The sequence below is a fragment of the Plecotus auritus genome (genome assembly GCF_963455305.1).
Source record: "Plecotus auritus genome assembly, chromosome: 9".
In the NCBI taxonomy this organism is placed as follows: Eukaryota; Metazoa; Chordata; class Mammalia; order Chiroptera; family Vespertilionidae; genus Plecotus; species Plecotus auritus.
The window spans coordinates 32161473-32185258 of NC_137783.1; the positions used below are offsets into that span (position 1 = coordinate 32161473).

The 23786-nt window shown below is 36.5% G+C and overlaps 1 protein-coding gene across 1 annotated transcript in view; it reads right to left on the minus strand.

Moving 5' to 3' along the window:
* The window catches only part of PCDH15 (protocadherin related 15), a gene marked incomplete at its 3' end in the record, with an annotated part of 1266261 nt that overhangs the window by 84994 nt on the left and 1157481 nt on the right, over nucleotides 1-23786 (minus strand). Inside the window, exon 30 of the mRNA XM_080641959.1 lies at nucleotides 19417-19544. Coding sequence (XP_080498085.1) covers nucleotides 19417-19544 — 128 coding nt within the window. The remainder of the gene's footprint in view (nucleotides 1-19416; nucleotides 19545-23786) is intronic.

Below are 23786 nucleotides of genomic sequence, written 5' to 3' on the forward strand. Positions count from 1 at the left end.
ACTATAGGATGGTTTGATTTACAAATATTGTGAAATGATTACCAAAATAGGTTCAGCCAATAGTCTTGTATAATGATTTCATTACACCTTGCTTATTAGAGAAATATCAGAAAATACAAATTAACAAACTATAATTATATCAATTTGTAGTCATTATTAATATATTTACTTTATATATTGTATATAATATATCCTTTTACATTTATAATGTACATACAAAGTGTATATATACATACACACATACATAAATACACACACAAAAAAAACCCCACATTTTTTTTTTTTATCCAGGATTATACAATCTTTATGGGTCCATACTATTTTCAGTTATGGAGTAGGCATTGAGCTTTTTGTTTATTTCAAACAGAAGAGTATATTTCTATTTCAAACAACACACAATAGTAAGAATAGAACTTAAAAATTATAATAATCAAACCACCCCAAAGAATGCAAAAATTACCAAAGCTTGATAACATTTATCTATAATAATAAAAGCCTAAGCAACCATCACAACTGAACGGACGACCGAAAAGGCTGTGTGGGGCGACCAGGCCGGCAGGCGTGTTAGTGAGGGATGACCAAATGACTGAACAGCAGGCTGCGTGCAGCGACCAGGCCTGCAGCGGGGGCAGTTGGGGACAACCAGGCTGGCGGGGTGGGGGGGCAGTGAGGGGTGACCAAACGACTGAGCAGCAGGCTGTGTGAGGTGACCAGGCCTGCAGGGAGGGGCAGTTGGGGATGACCTGGCTGGCGGGGGAGGGGGGGCAGTGAAGGGAGACCAAACGACTGAGCAGCAGGCTGTGTTGGGCAATCAGGCTGGCAGGGGGGTTAGTGAGGGACTATCAAATGACTGAGCAGCAGGCTGCATGGAGTGACCAGGTTGGCAGGGGGCTTAGTGAGGGATGACCAATTGATTGAGCAGTAGGCTGTGTGGGGTGACCAGGTTGGTGGGGGGGTGGTTAGGGGCGACCAGGACAGTGGGGGGGGGGACAGTTGGGGGCAACCAGGCTGGCAGGGGGAGCAGTTGGGGGTGACCAGGCCATCAGGGGGGTCAGTTAGAGGTGATCAGGCAGGGAGGCAGGTGAGCAGTTAGGCCAGCGGGGGGGTGGGCAGTGAGGGGTGACCAAACGACTGAGCAGCAGGCTGCATGGGGTGACCAGGCCGGCCGGGGGGGGGGGGGCAGTTGGGGGTGACCAAGCTGGCTGGGGGGGGGGCGCAGTGAGGGGCAACCAAACGATTAAGCAGTAGGCTGCGTGGGGCAACCAGGCTGGCAGGAGGTTAGTGAGGGGCAACCAAATGACTGAGCAGCAGGGGGGTTAGTGAGGGGCAACCAGGCAAGCAGGACGAGCTGTTGGGGGTGACCAGGCCAGCAGGGGAGGGGCAGTGAGGGGTGACCAGGCTGGCGGGGGGGCAGTTTGGGGTGACTAGGCCGGCAGGGGGGGCAGTAAGGGACAACCAGGCCAGCGGGGGGGGGGGCAGTTATGGGCAACCAGGCTGGCAGGGGGGGCAGTTTGGGGTGAGCAGGCAGGCAGGTGGGTGAGCAGTTAGGAGCCAGTGGTCCCAGATTGTGAGAGGGATGTCTGACTACCATTTTAGGCCCGATCCCCAGGATCAGGCCTAAACTGGCAGTTGGACATCCCCTGAGGGGTCCCGGATTGGAGAGGGTGCAGGCTGGGCTGAGGGCCCGCTCCTCCCCCCCCATGCACGAATTTTGTGCACCAGGCCTCTAGTATTTAATAAAATTGCTAATGTTTGCTTGTTTTGGCCAAAAAAAATTAGCATTGGCCAAACTTCTTTAACCTAATTGCCTTTCTTTGGCTAACCTGCTCTGATCTACAGTTATTTAGCCAATGAAGAACTGGCATGAACAGTGATCATGATTATTAAATGCAGGTTGAGTGTCAGTACTGAAAAAAGTAGATAGAAGAAAATAAATAGAAGATTATGTTTAAGACAAATCTGGAAAAAGATAAGAGATAATCTGAGTATGTACTCTGTGTCCTGCATTGTGTTAAGCACCTTATGAATAGAGTATCATTTACTTTTCTTAACTCTGCTAGGTAGAAAAAACAAAAGCCATTCTGTAGATGTCATTCCTGTAACACAGATGATTTGGTAAATGACCTCATATCACACAGTTAGAGAGCAGACCCCCAATTGTGGATTCAAGGCCCATGTCAGATTTTCCAATAAACTATACCAAGAAGTATGTGGTAGGCTAAAGATTATTCCTAGGTTGGTTGGTTCACAGAGAGATGACACCTGCATTGAACTGATAGATTTCATTAAAAACTGCAATTTAATATTTCTCATTTTTTCTCTGTTTGTGCAGATACTATCAGAGTCCAGCAGGAATTAAATTAAGTAGCGTCATCACTACATCTCTTGTTTGGACAAAGCAGAAAATAAACAGTGGCGGGAATCAGAATTGTTTATATCCCATCCTAGCGGTGCTGCTCCATTAAATGACATGTTGAAAGAGCATTCAGTGTTTTAATTGGATTTCATGCTAATCAAATCCTTATAAATGTAGGTGAGATTACACATCTTCATTGTGTTCTTTTCCTTTTCTCATTAGTTATCCCTAATTTTCATTATGATTATTAACATAACATAACATTAATATTCTCAGGAGGTGCCAGAAAAGATTGTGTGTCATGCTGTGATACATTAAAGCCAGAGAAAGAACTGCTTCATTTTTCACTGTTTTTACAGATAATTTCTTTTATAATCTTGATACATTTTCTACCGTTCAGAACTTTCTATTAACATTTTTTCTTTGAAAAATAGCATTTTTCTTACCTTATCTATCTGCAATAGGAGAATTAAGGAATCTTGTTTACATTCTTAAATTGCTGGGCTTTTTATAGATAGCTTTAAAATCTGTTCTGAAAAAGCCTATTTAAGAAATTTTACTGGCTTGTTGATTTTTTTATTTTTTTATTTAGGAGACCCTCAAGATATTTTCCCTCAGACATAAATTAATTACTAAAAGATAACCTTATTTAATTTTATGGTTTGCTATGGTATGGCATGATAAGGACCGCAAGCCCCAATATATCCTTTTTAAAAAATAGTCTTTTAAAAAATCCTCTCTGGATAAGTTGATTCTGGTGTGACCTGAAAGATGAGATTTCTCCTAGCTGTGCTGTTAGGGTTTGTTTCTCAGAACCTCACACCTGTACATATAGAGAGACTATATTTTTCTTAAATTTGTTACAACTTCCCAAAAGGGAAATACCAAGGTGTCAATAATTATTCACAAAGAGAATATGGACAAAAAAACTCAAAAAAAGTGTTAAGATTAATACCACTCATTTAAAACCTATAAATATGTTTCATACATATCATTTGGATCATTGCTGATCTAAGAGAACTTATATCATTTTAAAATATGCAAGTTGAAATAGTTATATCGATTATTTCTCAATGGAACAATATTTAGTGGAAATAGTGCACTCAAAAGTATTTCAAGGAGAATTTGCCTAGTTATTACATAATGGAGGAAACTTTTTTTGGGGGGTGTATACTTTATTATTATTATTTTAATTTTTTCTTATATCAACATTATTATTAGGAGTTTCTTATCTTTTCTCATAAACTAACTCTTATTTTCCCATTAAGAATAAAAATTAATATTCCATGTTGATACAAAAGGTGAGTTCTAAAAAGATAGGCCCACTATTTGGTTTCAAAGGCAATGATAAAATATCTGAACATCCAATAAAATTGTCTTTTTAATACTTTACATGCACTATGCATGCTAAATTAAGAACATTCTGAGTCTGAGATTACTATTATATGTAAAAAGAATTATTCAGGTAAAATAACAGTGACTGAAAATTTATTAAACGATTTCGGGAGCTAGGCACTGTCTCAGTGCTTCATAGGGATTGTTTTACGTTTATGTTCATAAGAACTTCATGAGACAGTATTGTCATCACTTCTAGGCCTGACGCTTACAGAATTTAAGAAACTTGTCTAAAGTTACTCAGCTCATTCGTGGTTAAAAGTTAAAAGCTAGGTTTGTCTTCATCATTATACTTTTGGAAAGGAGACAGATATAGATTTAAATATTACACCTTTGTTTTTATGGCTTTTATGCTTTGTATTCATCTACCTTATTTATTATGATCTTGGGATTTAGCATATTCCTAACATTTGATTAAGCTTTAATCAATATCGACTTAAATGAAAAGCTCCTACTTCCCTTAGTAATTTCCATCATGACAGAAGGAGCAGGAGCTACTTTCATTGCCTGCCTACAGATGTGCTCTTATTTTTTTGCACATTTGGTCTCAGCCTTATCTCACACTCAAATTTTTGCTGTAACCCAAAATAGTAAACCCACAAAACGCCTCTTCCTCAAAGGGGACTGCCTGCCTTGCCCGGTGCAGATGTCGCTTGGTCCTGCAGTGGGGGTGGTCTGAGCTCCTCCTCGCCAGGGCTTTCTGTGTTTGAAAGGCACATTGTTCTATGATGCCTGCTCTCTGCAGAGGGCCCAATTCCTTCTTCCACTTGGCTCTTCTAAGACTTCAATCTGTTCCCTTTCACTTATTGCTCCTTGTGAATGCTCTACAGAATAAAACAGCAGAAAGCCCTGTGCTCATGTGCCCCGTTAGCATTTACCAATCTGTTTCTGACCTGTGAACATGATTACAGTCTTTTTAGCTCAAAACCTTATCATTCTGGCTTACAACTCTGGATTTTGAATGTCAGAACCAGATAAACTCATGTGCTTGTTCATCCTAAGGTGTATTCCTTCTACCAACCCCATCTTACTGTTATCTCTCAGTCACTGACACCAATAATAGTGTGCCCCATTTCCCCAAAACATGCTTTCTTGCTAGAAATCATAAGAGAACAATGTGACACTGTTTCACCAAGCATTACAAAGAGATAATCCCTTAATATTAACTAAAGAGAAGATTAAAAGAAAAATATGAACTCCTCCATTTTTGTCAGAATTATTTTATTATATCTTCCAAGAATAGCTTAAAATCATCAAAATTTGAATAAAATTCCCTTTGTTTCTATGTAGTTGGAGTTTTAGAAACATTTTTAAAACTTTATTTTTATCTTTCAAATTATATCTCTGGAAGTAACTAGACCAAGGAATAGAGCATTTTTAGTTTTCTCACCCAAATAAGAACTATTCTGATTGGATTAGTTTTCCTACTTTGGAACGTTATATAAATGGACTTAGGAAATTTATATTCTTTATCCTGAATCCATTTGCTCACATTATATTTTTGAGTTCCATCCATGTCATTGCATGTAGCAATAACATTACTTTTCATTGTTCTGTAGAATTCCACTGTACAAATATACACCAGTACAGTATTCTATGAACTGCTGATGGACATTTAGGTTGTTTTTAGCTTTTTATATTACAAATAGTGTACATGTCTACAAATAGTGGAATTTTTGTACATGTTTTTGTGAGCATGTGAGTGCATTTCTGTTGGGTAAATACTTAAGAGTAAAAGTTCTGAGTAAGGGGATATGCCTATGTTCACACTTAATAGATGATCTCAAACTGTTCTCCAAAATGTACTAATTTACATACCATCAGCAATATCTGAGACCTCTAGTTGGTTTGAAATTTTTCTTATCTGTCTTTTAAAATTTTAGCCCTTCCGATGGTTTATTATGATTTAGAATTCCCTAATTTTAATAAAGTTGAATGACCAATTTTTATATCCTTTTTATGAAGTGCCTCTTCCAGTCTTATTCCTATCTTTTTATCTTGGACTTTTTTTCCACTCATCAATTTATTAGAGTTCATTGTATACTGGGAAGGTCTTTGATGTCAGGTTATAGCACATGTTAGGGTCTATTGGCTTCAGGTGGTAATACAGTATTTCACATTACTATGAACCTCACTGAGCTGGTCGTTTTATAGGTTGCTGGGACAATAAAGGGCCATGACCATCTAGAGAAAAAAAATTCTGGTAACAAATAAAATGAAAAATATGCAAAATAGATACAGGTTTACAAAAATTAGTATAGGTACCACATCAAGTTTTAGGATCCACTTGATGTAGAGAGATCTATAGTTTAGAGTTTCATTATTTCTATTCGTTAGAACGTGTTTGTTGTTGTTTTGTGAATCCAGAAATTTCTGTATCTATTTTTTTAAAGTATCTTTGCAATTTTCAGATGTACAGAGATGAACTAAACAATGTATATTATATTTTTGTTATGCACATAATCTTGTTCCAGGCTTACTAGTTTTCATTAATTAGAACTAATAGGGGGATTAAACTATTCTTATGATTTACTTGGAATTAAATTTTCTTTATAATATATTTTAAAACAACCTAGCACTTTATTCTTTGTATGGGCAATATTAATAGGCAGTTCAAAATTAAAATATACTTAGAGAAATAGGAATAAAACCTTTTGGAAGAGCTCATTTAAATCATTTTTGTTTAAGATTGGTGTTATATGTCTCCTGTGTTGTGCCAATTCAAAGCAAAGTTAAATGGATGCTTAAGAAATTACAGGACATTTTCAGACAAAAGTAATTCTTATTTGTCTGAATTGTCTTTGGGATTGTGTCTTGCAACACAGTCCTTAATTTCAGAAAAGTTCCGAGATTTTTAAACTGAATGTTACTACTCCAGACAGATCACTACCAGATGATGGAAGATACAGTCCTTGAAACATATAGGAGAGTACACACCTTCATCATTGCTCTACAACATATAAAATCCCCTGCAAAGTAGTGCAGGTTTGACTGAAAAGGAGATATTCCACGTTCATACTCTGGAATGTTAGACATTTAATCATCTGAAAGACACACAAACATTAAATACATTTCTAATCCCATTAGAGTGTGACCAGACTTTGGAATATATGAGCCACCAATGAATTAAGAAAAGACCAAATTATTAGGCTATTCACCAAAAGAAACTATTTTTCCTAATTTATCATGTTCAATGGCTTAAAATCCATTAAAAAGTTCTCATAATTTATATTTTTAAGAAAATTTCTACTTATGTGAGCCACTTCTCATTTGTTTATAAGGACCTAAACTTTCCTCATTTTCCAGACATATTTAGACTGGGAAAAAAGTAGTCCCATGTCTATTTTAAGCAATAAAATTTAAGGCATTCTTAATTAAATTACATCCAAACCAATAAGTATAAATTGAATTGCTAATATGTGAACAAAAGATGCTTTTAGCTTTTCCTCTGTGACAATAAAAAGACTGATTTATGTAGAGAAGGGGAAGAGCTAAAGAAATGGAGTAAAATAAATATGCAGAATTATTTTATCTGAACACTTCATTTGTGCCTACAAAGATAGACTTAGAGACTGTCTATTCATAATAATAGCAAAAACACCCCATAATTTTGTACTTCTTCAGACCAATAAAGACAAATGTTACGTGTTAGAAACTGGTGATGATACTTCACAGCTCCCAACTATACAGGGAGAAAATGTAGGCTTAAAATGCACAGCCTCAGTGTATATGCAGTCATCTGTTTGCATATACACCACAGAATAGATAAAAAATCTTTTCTAAGAATACATCAGATATAATAATATTAAAGTAGTTAAAGGGAGAGAAGGCAGAGACTAAAGCAGAAGCCAGAGAGAAAGTTATCATGCTATATGTCTATTGCATTCAACTTATAAAATTGTGAAAGATGAATCAAATATTTGATTTTGAGCTCTAGTAGACCATAAGGGAAATAGTAACTGTAACATAGTCTGTAACCATAAAACAAAAATATACCAGTTGTCAGAAAACAACAATTTTCTTGACATAGCTTTCTCCAGTGGGACTAAATGTATGGAAAACTATAATAGATACATAACATTCATAAATATATCCAATCTAAGCTCCAAATATTGACAAGAAGTGAAATTTCCAGAGAAATGAGTCATGTTACTCTTAATATTGTAATCAGGCCCAAGGGAGTTTAATTGAGAGAATATTTTACTTATCTGAAAATCAATAATTCATTCAAATATTACATGGAAATTATTGATTAAACAGGTTAAAAGACATGGCTTTATGTAAAAAATAAATGAACAAATAAAATTTTAAGTGAACACCAATGTTCAGCGCAATATATTTATAAATTATATAAATGTCATTAAATGTAGGGAACCATTGTGCCTGCTTAGATGAAATTTGAATTCTGACAGAAAAAAATGGGCACATAGCTGTATGATAATAACAGTATAATGTGTTTAAGTGCCAAATTAGACATAAGGTAATTTGATTATAGGGTTATAGCCAAGAGGGCAATGAACCCTCAGGCAGCTTATATGTATTCACTTTTTTCAAGATAGGAACCAGATGAGGTCAGGTGGCATGGGAATCATGCAAAACAAGAGATACCTCTCTCTTTCAAACAATGCGAAGTGTTTGTAAAAAGCTGGGTTTCCCATAGTTGGCAAAGGGGAATAAAAATTACTCTTGTATGAGACCTTAATACAGACTGGTACTTGTTTACATCAGCATTGTACAGATCAACTAGGAAAAGAAATTGTCATAAAATAGTCCACTAGCCTCAGTACCATAAACCACAAAAACTGTGAGACATAAATAGTGCTTTGGATTTCAGAATTAAGTAATCTAGACTCTTTGACCTGTAAAATATAGCTCTCAAATATAATAGTTTTCTTAGGGCAATTGGCTTTTTTTCCCCCTATGCCATTATTTTCCTAAGGTAAACAGCACACAGACCACTAGAAAGGATTGAAGATATTAAAGCTTAGCTAGTTCTAAAGACATATTTGCATAAGACCAGACACCTGTGAGCCAGGTGATGGAGTGTCAGATCCCATAAAGAGTGAAGAGCTAGCTCAGTGGTCGGCAAACTCATTAGTCAACAGAGCCAAATATCAACAGTATAACAACTGAAATTTCTTTTGAGAGCCAAAAACCAACTCCTGCGCATGGGTCACGAAGTTTCAATCGCACTGTACGTGCACGCCCACACGTGGTATTTTGTGGAAGAGCCACACTCAAGGGGCCAAAGAGCCGCATGTGGCTCGCGAGCCGCAGTTTGCTGACCACTGAGCTAGCTGAACCTGAATCTGAGTGATGTGACTCCCAGCCCAGTGATCTCCCACCCAGTGGCAGAGAGCAAGGTCTCCAGACAAGAGTACCTGGCTGTGGATCCAGGCTTTGCTATTGACTAGCTTGTACATCTTGGGCAGGTTATGTATTATTTCTGTGACTCATTCATAAACAAAATAATAATAGTGACTACCTCATAGGAATTCTGAGGAGAAAAATTAATTAATTCCTGAGAAGTGTTGTCATGTTGTTGCAGCTCAGGGCAGTCCACCCCAAAATATGCCAAAGTGGCATATTGATTATATTGAATTAGAGTTACTTAAAAAGAAACTGGTGCAAATGGTCACCCTGATTGCCCTCCATCCCTCTGATAGCGGAAATAAATCTTCCATGTGAAAGGTTACCCTCCCTGCACCCAGAGGGAAGACACACACCCTTATCAGTAGAGAGAGAGAATTTAGGACTGTGAAGCCTGTATAAATAAACAAACCCTGTTACTTTTTACTAATTTACTCTCCCAAGCACAAACTCTACTTATTCCTTACTAATTAAGTGCCCAAACCTGTTTCTTTTTTTCTGTTTTTTTAAAATAAATCTTTATTCAGATTATTACAATTATTTCTCCTTTTTCCCCCCATAGCTCCCCTCCACCCATTTCCCACCCCACCTTCTGCCCTTACCTCCCCCACACTGTCCTCATCCATAGGTGTATGATTTTTGTCCAGTCTCTTCATGAACCCCCCATACCCCTTTCCCCCTGAGAATTATCAGTTCACTCCCTTTCTATGCCCCTGTTTCTATTATATTCACAAGATGATTCTGTTCCTCAGGTTTTTAATTCACTTGATTTTTAGGTTCACTTGTTGATAGATATGTATTGGTTGTTCATAATTTTTCTCTTTACTTTTTTCTTCTTCCTCTTCTTTAAGAATACCTTTCAGCATTTCATATAATACTGGTTTGGTGGTGATGAACTCCTTCAGCTTTTTCTTATCTGTGAAGCTCTTTATCTGACCTTCAATTCTGAATGATAGCTTTGCTGGGTAGAGTAATCTTGGTTGTAGGTTCTTGCTATTCATCACATTGAAAATTTCTTGCCACTCCCGTCTGGTCTGCATAGTTTCTGTTGAGAAGTCAGCTGACAGTCGTATGGGTGCTCCCTTGTAGGTAACTAACTGTTTTTCTCTTGCTGCTTTTAAGATTCTCTCTTTGTCTTTTGCTCTTGGCATTTTAATTATGATGTGTCTTGGTGTGGTCCTCTTTGGATTCCTTTTGTTTGGGGTTCTGTGGGCTTTCTGGACTTGTAAGTCTATTTCTTTCACCAGGTGGGGGAAGTTTTCGGTCATTATTTCTTCAAATAGGTTTTCAGTATCTTGCTCTCTCTCTCTTCTTCTGGCACCCCCATAATTCTGATGTTGGTACGCTTGAAGTTGTCCCAGAGTCTTCTTACATTATCTTCAACTTTTTGGATTTTTTTTTTTTTTGCTTTTTGCTTTTTCGGTTGAGTGTTTTTTGCCTCTTTGTATTTCAATTCTTTGACTTGATTTTTGTGTTCCTCTTGTCTGTTTTTGGGTCTCTGTATGATATTTTTTATTTCAGTCAGTGTATGTTTAATTTCTAGTTGGTCCTTTTTCATATCTTTGAGGGTCTTGTTATATTTATCGGCCTTTTCTAGGATATTCTTAAAAAGCCTTATAACTGTGGTTTTGAATTCTATATCCAGTCATTTGTTTTCCTCCATTTCTTTCGTTTGTGATCTGATTCTTTGACGCCGCATTTTCACTGCTTCCCTGAGTTGGTAAGGTAGATTTGTGTGCTAGGTTTCCAATATGGCCCAGTGGGTCTGCCTCCCCAGTTAACCTGAGGTGGACACTCTTGGTGCACCCCTTTGTGGACTGTGTCTACAGCCTTGTTGTAATTAAGTCTTTATTGTTGTTGGTATCACTGGGAAGAATTGACCTCCAGGCCAGTTGGCTGTAAGGATCAGCTGTGTCTATGCTGGGAGAAGTTCGGTGCTGGAGACAGCCTTATAGGATTAGACTTGCCAAATTGCAATAGCCTCTGTGCTCAGCTTGGATGGGGTGGAGTCTCAGTCTTGGCTTCCCGTCAGCCTTGCCCTTGCGTGCATGTGCGCGCCTTCAGACCTCTGCCTTTCCCAGCTCGAGTCTCCGCCTGAGAGTCCAGACTCCCCCCCACAAGAGCGTGGGTCCCCAGGGGCTCGCCTGGAACTGGGGTTCACTGCAGTCAGAACTGGGGCTCAGTGCAGTCAGGAGCCTCTGACTCCCTTCCACTAGGGAAAGCCTGTGGCAACCTCCGCAGCCTTTGTGCGCACTGGCCCGCGCGCGCCTTCAGACTTCTGCCTTTCCCAGCTTGAGTCTCCACCCGAGAGTCCAGACTCCCCCCGTAAGAGCGTGGGTCCCCAGGGGCTCGCCCGGAACTGGGGTTCAGTGCAGTCAGAACTGGGGTTCAGTGCAGTCAGGGGCTTCCTTCCCCCTTCCGCCAGAGAAAGTCAGCCAGGCTCTCAGCCGCCCTTCCTCTCTGCGCGCACAAAGACCCTTTGCCATACCTCCAATTCTCTGTGAGCTTTTCTCTTTCCTTCTAGTTGTAGAATTTTCACTCAGCCAGCTTTCCTGTGGTTCTGGATGGTGTCCGTTCTGTCTTTTAGCTGTAGTTTTGAAATAGTTGTGCGAGGCAGCAGTTTAGGTGTTTACCTATGCCGCCATCTTGGTTTCTCCCTTTTTTTCTGTTAAATCCTCTTTGTCTAAATAATATAAAAACTGCTTTGGTCATTTTTCTTTAGATTTCATATCTATGAGACTGCCTTACATATGTATGTAATTGAATTTGACTTTTTCCTGTTAATCTGTCCCATGTCAATTTAAATTTTATACCAGCCAGAAGAACCTAAAAAGAAGGAGAAAAATCTCTTCCTCCCCGATAGTGTAAACACTAGGTGAGCGTTTGCTATTAGTACCACTTTGGACATGAGCCAGGCATGAGCCGGGTATAATAAAAGATGCTACACTGGGGAAACAATACTACATCCCCATGAATGTGCTGGAATTGTTTTCCATCAGACTCATATCAGCAGACATAGGAGCAAATTATATGGCTCTCTACATTGTTAACCTTGCATGTTTCTATACTTTTTGCCATGAGAAAAAACTGCATCCTCTGTGACTTTGGCTTTTTCTCTCAACATCATCATCTAAAACCTCTTGTTAGCATTTAATTCTTATTTTAAAAATGTAGTAAAATATTAAAATCTGTGAGAACTCGCCACCCATTTCTTGATACTTTTTCAAAATATTATTTTCTTTTAGTCCATAAATTTAAATCTGGCTTTTTTAATAACTCAAGAATGCAATGTTCATAGTTTTTTGGACTTTTTGTAGACATCCAGTCAACATTTTAGTTCAACTTTTTTGACACTGAGTTTTTCATTTTTACAACTTGTAGAGAAGAGATTAATCTATATTGCATTAATTTCTGGAAACTTATCTTCATAATTCAGAGGTTTTCAAAATTAATCTTGTTCATATTTTACATCGCCCTATATTTCCATTAAATTAGGCTATTAGTTGTAGTAATAAATATTGACATGTAATAAACTAGAAAAGTTGGATAATAAATTGAAAGGTGTTTCTAAAACCAGATCTGACTTGCTACCTTAATAGAGATCATAATTCACAGAGTACATTTCATTTTGAAAATCAGTTTGTTGCCTTGTTAATTATGTCCTAATTTTTTCATACAAATTTAATAAGTTCTGTTATTTTTTGCCAACATTCTACTTCTGCCAAGATTCTACTCCTCACTCTCCATGGGAAGCAACATAATCTAGAGATTACAAGCATAGGCCTTGAATAAAGGTAAACCTAACTTTGAATTCTGTCTTTGCTGGCTGAGTGATATTTGGAAAGTTACTCAACCTTACAAGTCTTCATTTTTCAAGAATACTATAAGGAACAATTGCACCTACCTTGTAAATAGGTGTTTTATTTACTTGTTTGCTTCCTTGTTTATTTAAATAAATTCTGTAAGCTAAAATAAGTAAGGGTTTTTCATAGTTCTCAGAGAAATAATATTGACAAATAAATGGCAGCTATTATTACTAGTAAAGTATATTCATTAATAGTTTTCAAAGGCCCAAGAGGAACAAAAGAGTTAATGTTCAAAGGATTAGCTTACTTTTCTTATCTCACACAGAAAATTATGAGTAATGTGATAAACATACATGACTTTTCAAATTAGTTTTTATTGGACAAGTAGTTGCTTTTTAAAAAGTTCTTTCTATACTCTGGATACTGTTTATTGGACTTTAAAAAATATATGTTAAAAAAATAAAAATATATGTTGTAAATATTTCCTTTTTGCTTATTGCTTGTCTTTTAATCATTTATAGCATCTTTGTCATAATAGTCCATTTATTATTCTGATAAAACAAAATTTATCAGTCCTTTTTTCATTAGCATAGGGATATTCAACTAGCGGCCTGCCCCCAAAGAACGGTAGATCAGAATTTTCTGGGATTCTGACATGTACTCCTTGTAGGCTGAGAAGGAGCAGTACGGCCCACAGTGAGCATCACTGCCAAACTGTTGCAACTGATGCTGATATCACTGATGATGTGTTGGGGAATAAGCGTTAAAGACCAGTTACACAATCAGGAAATATAAATAGAGTAACAAAAATACTGACTTCTGAATCTGAATGTGAGATTCACATTCAAACCAACTTAAGAAGAATGAATACTATTAAAGAATAACAGCTTTGAAAAGACTAATTTTCATATTCGATCAATATTAGTGATGCCCACCCCACACCTTTGGTAGTTTACTTTTAATGAGCTAAAATATACATCACATAATATTTACCATTTTAACCATTTTGAAGTGCACAATACAATTACATTAAGCACATTCACATTGTGCTACAACCATCATCACCATTCATGTTTAAATTTTTTCATCTTCCCAAATTGAAATTTCATACCCATTAAACCATAACTCCTCAATCATCCCACCCCATAGTCCCTGGAAAACATGATTCTATTTTCTGTCTCTATGAATTTGACTATTCTATGAACCTCATACAAGTGGTATCATATAGTATTTGTATGTCTATGTCTAACTTATTTCACTTAGCATAATGCCTTCAAGTTTTATCCATGTTGTAACATATGTAAAATTTTGTTTTTTAAAGACTAAATAATGTTCCATTGTTTTGTTTATCCTTTCATCTGTTAATAGACAGATAAATTGTTTCCACTTTTAGCACTGTGACTAATCTAAGCGACCGGTCAACCGAATGACCGGTTGACCAGTCTCTATGACGCAGATGCTCGATGTAGGAGCTTCCCCCTGGTGGTCAGTGTGCTCCCACAACCAACTTCCTGGGGCCGGCCAGCCAACCTCCTGCGGTCCCTCCTGCTGGCCGGCCAGCCCCGATGGGCCCTGATCGCTGGCCAGGCCGAGGGACCCCACCCGTGCATGAACTCATGCACCGGGCCTCTAGTACTTCTATAAACAGGGATATATAAATACTTGCTCAAGTCCCTGCTTTCAACTCTTTTGGAGATATATAAGGTTGGTACTTATGGTATAAATGATGTCAATTCTTGTATTACAGACTAAAGAGAAATATTACCATTTGATATTTTTCTCCTTCTTCTCACAATGAAAATTTGGTGGATCCAGTTGGAAGATATCAAAATAAAACAATAGTAAATATAGAGGATATTTCTAAATTAATTATTTTGTTCTATGTCCTTTAGACACCACCCAAGAATTACTCTATCATGACATGTATATTCAAATTTTTGAGCCAGAAACCAGATGTCTACAGATTGTCATAAATAAAAGCCTTACCTATTTACTCTTTTGAGGCTAGTTTACTAGAATATTAACTCCATAAGGGCATAGTGACAGTCTGTTTTGTGTGCCTCTGTATTTTCAGCACACACTGGGAATGCAATATTTTCTAAATTAATTTTTGTAGGAAGCATGCCTCTCTGATTTATCTTCATAGAAGAAATAGCATGTGCCAGGTGGTTACTGAATTTCCTCAGAGCAAACAGGATGTGGGGTGGGGAGAGGGTGAGAGTTGTACTCATGGCTGATAGCACATGTCCTAGAAAGATTCCCCTAGACCAGTGGTCGGCAAACTGTGGCTTGCGAGCCACATGCGGCTCTTTGGCCCCTTGAGTGTGGCTCTTCTACAAAATACCACGGCCTGGCCGAGTCTATTTTGAAGAAGTGGCGTTAGAAGAAGTTTAAGTTTAAAAAATTTGGTTCTCAAAAGAAATTTCAATTGTTGTACTGTTGATATTTGGGTCTGTTGACTAATGAGCTTGCCAACCACTGCCTTAGACAAAGGGAGGTGGAGGCAACTAGAAAAGGCCCCAGCCCATTTTTTTTTTTTTTTTAAGTAACCCAATGGGAGACAAAAAGATCTAGGCGACCTATTAGGAAATCGGTGATCAAATAGTACTTAGTCAATGAGGAACCAGATGAGGGACTAAATAAATAGGCTATGTTCCCTGCCCCACATGTGTTCCTGTACAATGGGTGCCTGCTCTTGAGGGTGTTATCAAAAATCTCATTTTCACTATGCTTCTGTTTTCCAGTCCGTCATTTGAAATTCCGGCAAGGTGAGCCATTTCTCACACTTTCAATTCTCTAAGCATATTAGATGTGCCACCTTAGAGCACACATAAATAACTATCTTTTACTCTCACTTAATGAATAATTCATTTTAATAATGCTCCCCTTGTGCTGCCTTTTCCCCAAACATATTCTTAATAATGCCCTTAATCACTATCCATATTTTAAGCTAATAAAAATAGTTTTTTTCATTGATATGTCAGTCTCATCTTTCTTAGTCAATTCTATAATATGTCTCCTCTTCCCCTTCCTACATTTAATACAAATATAAAATTTACCATTATGCATTTCATGCTAAACTAAAAAAAAAAAAAATTAACTTGCATGTATGGTAGATGAAATATTACCTTACCCCAATACGACATAGTAAGTGGTACAAAAACCTCTTTTATAATCCTGGGCTGCATCCCTAGTTTTTAAATCATCTTTCCATCAAACACCAGAGGTTGGCTGGCCCTGATTCAGTGCTGTTTCCAATAAGATTTTTGCTGCTCTAAGTATGAACTGAGGACTGCTTAACTCACTTTCACTCTGATTAAATTTGGAAAGGGGAAGAACACAGGCTTCAAGGCTAAAGGCAGAACTTGAAAATGTTCACCATTCCAAGATTTATTACTCTCATCACCTCCTAAGGTACCTGCCTCTTATCACTGTTCCACGAACACACTGCACATTGTTTCTTGCCTGTTTGGCTCATTGTGTTTTCTCTGCTTAGACTATCCTCCTCATTTAACATTCACTGTGAAAATCTAACTACCCTCCTGTGCCTTGCAAATTCTTTTCCCTCTAGGAAACCTTTCATGTTGTTTTACCAATTGAAATGTCTCCTTCCTTAGAATTCACATGGCAATTTGTGGTTTCCTAATTGAATTATTGTAGCATATACTTGCATCAATATACTGCTAAACTTTTATCTCTCCTCCAACTTAAATAGGATATTTTTTGCATGAAATTGGCTTCCTGGGAAACACCCCTTGCCCAGCCTGAAAAACCCATGGATCAATTGAAGGGAAGAAGGTCTGCAGCGGAACATTCGATCCCATACTGTTTACTCATCACTGCTTATTTAGAAATCCATGTGTCCACTCAAAGACATCACTCATCACCCAGATATTTCTTCTTGTGTAGCCCTTTACACATCCTCATATGACTCAATTTCCCACCTCACCTTTACCTCTACTGCCAAACTTTCCCTAGGATCTTCTGAAATTCATAGACCATCATCATCAACATCCCCTAAGTATTCCTGTTGATTTCTGATTCCTCTCACCTAGCACCTCTCTCCCATAGAAGACACTGCTTTCTACAGATTCTTAAACAGTGGCTCACATACTTTACATAATACAGAGCTTAGCAGTAGATAGATATCGGGTATTTTTCTGTCTCTGAATTGCTGCTTCTAGAATATTACTCCATCCCCTTGGCCACTTCTACCAATTCCTCTGAAGTAAATGCCATCATCAGATTATATCACCCACTCAATTATCTTCTACAGCCATCCACAGACCTCTTTAATGATCCCCTTTATCAATGGAATATTCTAGCATTTGGCTTATTGTTTTTTTCTCCCCTATAATATATTATTAATATCACATGTGGTCATGTAAAAATCCACAGGGACATTCTGTTCACAGGAGCATTTGACAGGTGACTACTCCCTTTCTTAACACACTTGTTCTTTATGTGATGAATGGATTCTGCATTTTCCTAGTGAATTCTCTTCCTGATCTCTAAGTGCTGAGTACCCAGGAAATAGTCTTTGAATTTTTCTATCTACATCCATTACTAGGTATTTTCATCCTGGCCAATGATTTCTCCAACTGCCTTGTTAAGAACTATGCTTGCATATTGAGAAAACCTCACCAACATATAATCTCCAAAAATGCACTCTTGATTTCTGCCACCCTAGTCATGGGGGAGCAATGGGGACCTATTCAGAACAAAAACCTGTCATTTTTTTTCTTTTATTTTCTCTAGTGTCTCACATAGAATCCATCAGCAAATCCTTTTGGCTATTATTTGACTCCCTTCTCACTATTTCCTCGGCCTACTACTATGTTTCAAGCCATTATCAAATCTTGCCTGGAAGGTAATGCATTAGGTGGTGTCTATTTTTGTCTGCTAACACTGCTACTAGTTTCCACTCCCAACCCTGTACACATGCAGATTAATCCCTTTATATTGGATTATATTACCCCTGTGGACAAAACCAGTCAATGTCCTTTTTTCTAAAGCCTCTAGAATAAATTCCTTATGATAGTCCTGAACTAGATTTCCAATCTCATCTCCAGTCTTTTTCAGTTACACTGTCCTCCAAGTTCCCACTAGCTTCATGGACTTTATATTGGCATGTCCACAATGCTCCTAATTTAAGAATCCACTAGTCTTTCTCTTGACCACATAAATCTTTATTAAATAGCTACTAATTTTCTTGTAGCTATTATTTGGTGTTATTTGGTGTTTTTCCCCCACTAGTTTGCAGTAGTAGGGTGGTAACTTTTTGTTTATTTTTGAATTTTTCTATGTCTAACTTCTAGAACAGTGCACATTTTAAGTACTCAAAATATATTTACTGATTATAAATTGAATCAATCAATAGTTAGTGGGACTAAAATATAAAATAAGATAAAATCATATCCAAAAGACTGTTACACAGAAATCATAATGCAAGTTGCATATATGTAGTGTGATTGACTTAAATTTGTGGACCACTTTTATTTATAACTGGTGGTTCAGATCAGGAGTCAGCATTTGGCACTGTGGTAAAGCTATTTTGCAAGCACAGCACACAAGCTTTATTTGCTTGATTGATCTTTGTTTTTCTTAGGGTATGTAAGGTGATAAAACTATATGCAAAAAGAGCTCTAATCATGGTCCTCCTTGTAGTAGGGAAATGGAGGCAACCTGTTCATGTGCAAAACTATAGGCAATCAGCTGGATTTGTTCAGGGAATTTTAGTTTTAATGTGTTTATGTTAATAGCTATTTTAAAAAATTGATTTACTAAGAACTTCCAGGAAAAAACACACACAAATAAACCTGAAATGGAGAATCTAAAATGTTATAGCTTCTAAATATTTCCCCCAGTGAAATGTAATATTTATAAATTTATTTCTTAGTAATAAAACTATTGTGACTTCATGTACTGCCAACCATTAAAAAAATCTTTAAACATAGTTGATAATTAGGAAAAATGGAAAATTACCAACTTTAGTCTTACACATTGTATTTTTTAAATTCTAAGCAATTTTCCCTGACATATCCATGTTTCTTAAACTTTCAGTAAAGCACTAAAATTAGTAGTGTTATTTTAATTTATATAACTAGCATTGTGAAATTTAAAAATTATTGCAGAAAAATAATTTCAGAATTTATTACATTATTTCTTCTATTAGAAAATGACAATTAAAAATCTATGAAGAAACATGCATTTTAATATCTTATTCAATGTAAAACATCACAAATACTGTATTTTTTTTTGGTAGTAAAAATAAAATGCAAAAACCTGCTTAGTATTTGCCTCCTAATTAATCTGCATTTAGTTTGGCTAATTAAACTAATATATCTCCAAGTTAAAGACTTTGTTTAAACCAGAATAAGTATTCAGTTAATGCATACAACATGGTTTTAGTTTATATGAAACATTGGTTCTAATTTACCTGCTCTTTGCTTTTACTTTAGTTTTGTATCTTAATAAATTTGTTCATACCTTAACTCTGAGCACAGAATCAAACATCCTTGCATCTTCAGATACACCTCCAATGTAGAATTTTTTCTGAAACACTGGGGGATGATCATTTTCATCCTGAATCTCAATATATACCTTAGCTGTATTGCCTATAAGAAATAATACATTTTTATTAGTGGTTACTTATTAGAAAAAATGCACTGGAGTAAATACTTGTTGTACTTTATTTTTTTATGAATCAATGGAAACAACGTAAATCAAAAAGTAATGCCTAAATGACATGTCTGATACCACAAAATCCATAATGATGCTTCTGACATAATGTTACGTTATTGCTATTCTTTTAATTAGTATGGTCTGATAATTCATTTTATTTGATTTAATAGACACTAAAGTATTGCATTCTAATTTTATTGGAACTGACCTGTTCACGTTTACAAAGACTTCACACACATTATCAATTTCACAAAAGTGACACAAATATATAAACACCTTGTGAAATAACAGAATCCGCCATAAACAAAATACACAGTTTTTTTATTCTTAAGTATAAAACTAGCAATTATATTACTCTAGCTTACATTAAATAAATATTCTTATTTTAGATTTAATGTAAGCAATGGTGCTTATTTCTGCAAAGGGAAACAAGTTTTATCACGTATTAGAGGCTATCATTTACTGCAAAAGATGCAGTTGGAGAGATGATTGCCATATAACTAACTTACTAGTATAGATGATGGGTTTTGTAACTTAAGCAATAGTAAATATTTAACAAAGAATACATTTCATCATCAAATATTAGAATCTCACCCCCTCAATCATCGCACCTTTATTATTTTTTATTTTAAAAATATAATTTTATTGATTTCAGAGAGGAAGGGAGAGGGAGAGAGATAGAAACATCAATGATGAGAGAGAATCATTGATTGGCTGCTGCCTGCATGCCCCTGACTGGGGTTCAAGCAGGCAACCCAGGCATGTGCCCTGACTGGAATCGAACCTTGACCTCCTGGTTCATAGATCAACACTCAACCAACTGAGCCACACTGGCCGGGCAATCATCACACCTTTAATGAGAAATGTAGCACTTGTCACTATTTCAAGAATGACCCTTTGCAAACCAGATATAATGAGGAATAAATGGTTAATCATTTTGCAAAAAACTAGATTCAAATTACATATGTATTCTGATGTATTACGTAAGTGAACTCCCATGCATTTCAATTAAGATCAAATATATGACAACTGATCTACAAACTATTTATCATGGACACTCTAATTTTGCTGCTTTGTACAATCCCTAATTATAACTAATTAACACCAATCTACTAGCACAGTGGGTGCATCACCAGTGCACAAATATCTGTGTTGACTGAATAAATAAATGAATAATCTGCATTATCTTAGTAAGAATTTAAAACAGGCTGCTTATTGCTTGCCCTGAGACCAGAGAGACAAGAGAGTTAGCCCCACGGTTTTACCCCTATCCTGCTGCTACTCATTTAGTTTCTCTCCTATTAGTCTCTTCACCACCATTCCTGAACTGGGAGAGCTAGAATCGAGAGAAAAAAGTGTGCTAGGTCAACAGAGAACAGGGCTAATGGCAGATTATGCTTCTCTATCCTACAATGCCAGGGCTCAGAATTACACCCTGGTGAGCCACCAACAGAGTTCATCCAAATGAAACCCATGTTCATCTTAGCAGACTATTTTTATCTCTAGAATCAAAGGAGCTAACATCTCTAAATTTAATATTTTTAAAGCAAAGTAATCTTTAACGATATCACCTTTCCGGTAGCTGTTTTCATGTTGTTAATAAATGACCACATTAGCTATGATCCCTATTTGCAGTACAGAACAAGTAAAGGTTATTTTCAACTCACTGTAAAGGAATAGATTTATATTCGGTAGCTTGCCTACTTTTCTCCTGGCACTTTAGGAAATGATCCAAGAAGGTTAGGCCCCGGCATAAAAGTATTACACCATTAGGAACAATTTGTGCTTTTGGAAATCTTTTTAAAAGCTATTATTTCCTTATGTATTGGGGAAACTAATGTAAGAATCAGTGTTGTAATTTATAGCAATATTTATAAGCTATATAAAATATATGTATACATTTTATAAACTCCAGAAGAATGCAGTAAAATATTTATTTAAATATTATTTTAGCAGTTATTAAAAATCTCTAAAGTCATCAACTATAGAAACATCTAGATAAATATATATTTACACTATAGATATTCAATGAACCTGGGGGGTATTCTGCTAAGAGAAATAAGCCAGACAAAGACAAGTACTGTATGATCTTATTTATATGCAGAATATTAAGAAGTAGAACTCCTAGAAACAGAGTAGAAGGGTGGCTGCCAGATGCTGAGAGTATAGGAAATGAGGAGATGCTGGTCAAAGGTACAAACTTTCAGTTATAAGATGAATAATTTCTGAGAATTTAATGTATACCATGGTAACTATAGTTAATAATACTGTATTGTGTACTTGAAATCTGCTAAGAAAATAAATCTTAAATGTTCTTAACACACACACACACACACACACACACACACACACACTGCAATAACTATGTGACTTGATAGATGTGTTAACTAATTTGATTGTGGTAATTGTTTTTACACATATATATGTGTGTGTGTATATATATATACACACCAAATCATAGTGGACACCTTAAATATATACAATTTTGTCAAATTTACCATCTATAGCTAGGGATAATTGGGATGTTACTAATCAAAAATATAAAATAAATGTTGGCCAGCCAAAAAAAATTTAATATACCCCTGAAGTTTAATCACTAGAACACTTTCACTTAGATATTCTATTCATTAATATACAATGTGCATGGCACTATAGATTTCCTTGGCTCAACTACTTTCACTAAGTGTGTGTAAGTACTAAGAACCTTTTCATGATCTTTCACTAAGTTTGGGCTTTAATTATTTCAGAGGCAAAAATTTGGAAGAAACTCTGATTGAAATTCCTTTAAGGGAATCAACTTTTCTATCTCCTTGAGTATTTGCAGATTCTTTTTAGTCAATGTCATATCCTTTACTTTAGGTAGTTATGAAGCACACAACAAAAAAGAAAGATGAAAGCGGGAAAGGAAAACAATGGTGATAAAATGTGTCAGAGAAAACTGTGAGAGGAACAACGTAAGAGCCCAATATCCTGACAGTCTCCCTTCTGGTTGGGTGAGACAAGGCAAACATTGGAAGGGAAACCACAGAGGGTAAAGAAAATTACAAGCTGCGTGAAGGATTTATTCAGCAAGTATTTTGATTAAAAGACATTATAATCTTTTTATGCATTTTGGGGCAGTGTACCCCAGTTCCCTTCCTCTGTTGACATTCGTTTTCCTTAATTTTGTGAGAGAACCTTTTCTTGGGCAACATCATTGGCTCCACTGAGCCAAGAAGTCCCAGAAGTAAACCCTGAGGTGAGGGAGTATAAAACACCTTCTTGGGATTTATTGGTTCAAAGAAAGAGAACATAGAACTGCTGAGCTGTACAGCTCAGAAAAGGAAGTACCAGTCAGAATAGAAACTTTCTATTGATAGCCTCCTATTTTATTTTATCATTATTACTTTAAATTTATCTTTATTGTTGAAAGTATTATAGATGTCCTCTTCTTCCCCCATTAATTCTCTCTACCCCCACGCCATCCCAGGCCTTTATCATACTATTTAGAGCAGCCTAAACAAGGTGCCCCTAGGGACTTGAAAAGTGTAAGTGATGTAAAAAATTGCATTAATTTAACTTGATTCTATGTTTTTCAAGACCAACTTTAATTTTGATATTTTTCTCTCCTTTGCTATTAGTTTTCTCTTCCTACAAAACCCCTGTTACTCTCTAGATAAATCAGTTTCTTCTATTCACTTGACAAACCTTTTGACTACATTGCATTGGCTTCTCAAAAAAGACTTTCTGAATGATAATCTAAGGAGTGGCTCTCAACCATGACTGATTTTGCCCAATTGGAGATATTTTTCATAGTAATAACTGCAGAGGGTGGGAAGGTGAGGAAAAGGGCTATTGCAATTTAGTAGGTGGAGGCCGGGAATGCTGAGAAACATTCCATAACGAACTAGACAGGCTCCAAAAAATTACCCAGCCCAGACTGTCAGTAATGAGGTCGAAAACCTTAAAAGCCCCCAAGTTAATATAAAAGAGAGAGAGAGACAGACAGAGAGAGATTAGAGGAATTAAGATAAAATGAAAAGATTGTGTAAATATATAACAACATTCTCTCCTGTGGCTATCTGCATGCACATGACTTCAATGTGAGAATCAATTAAAATTAGCTAAAATTATTTTATCCTATATTGGTTATCACAATTTGACTAAATTATTTAAAGCCAGAGGTTCAATTCTGT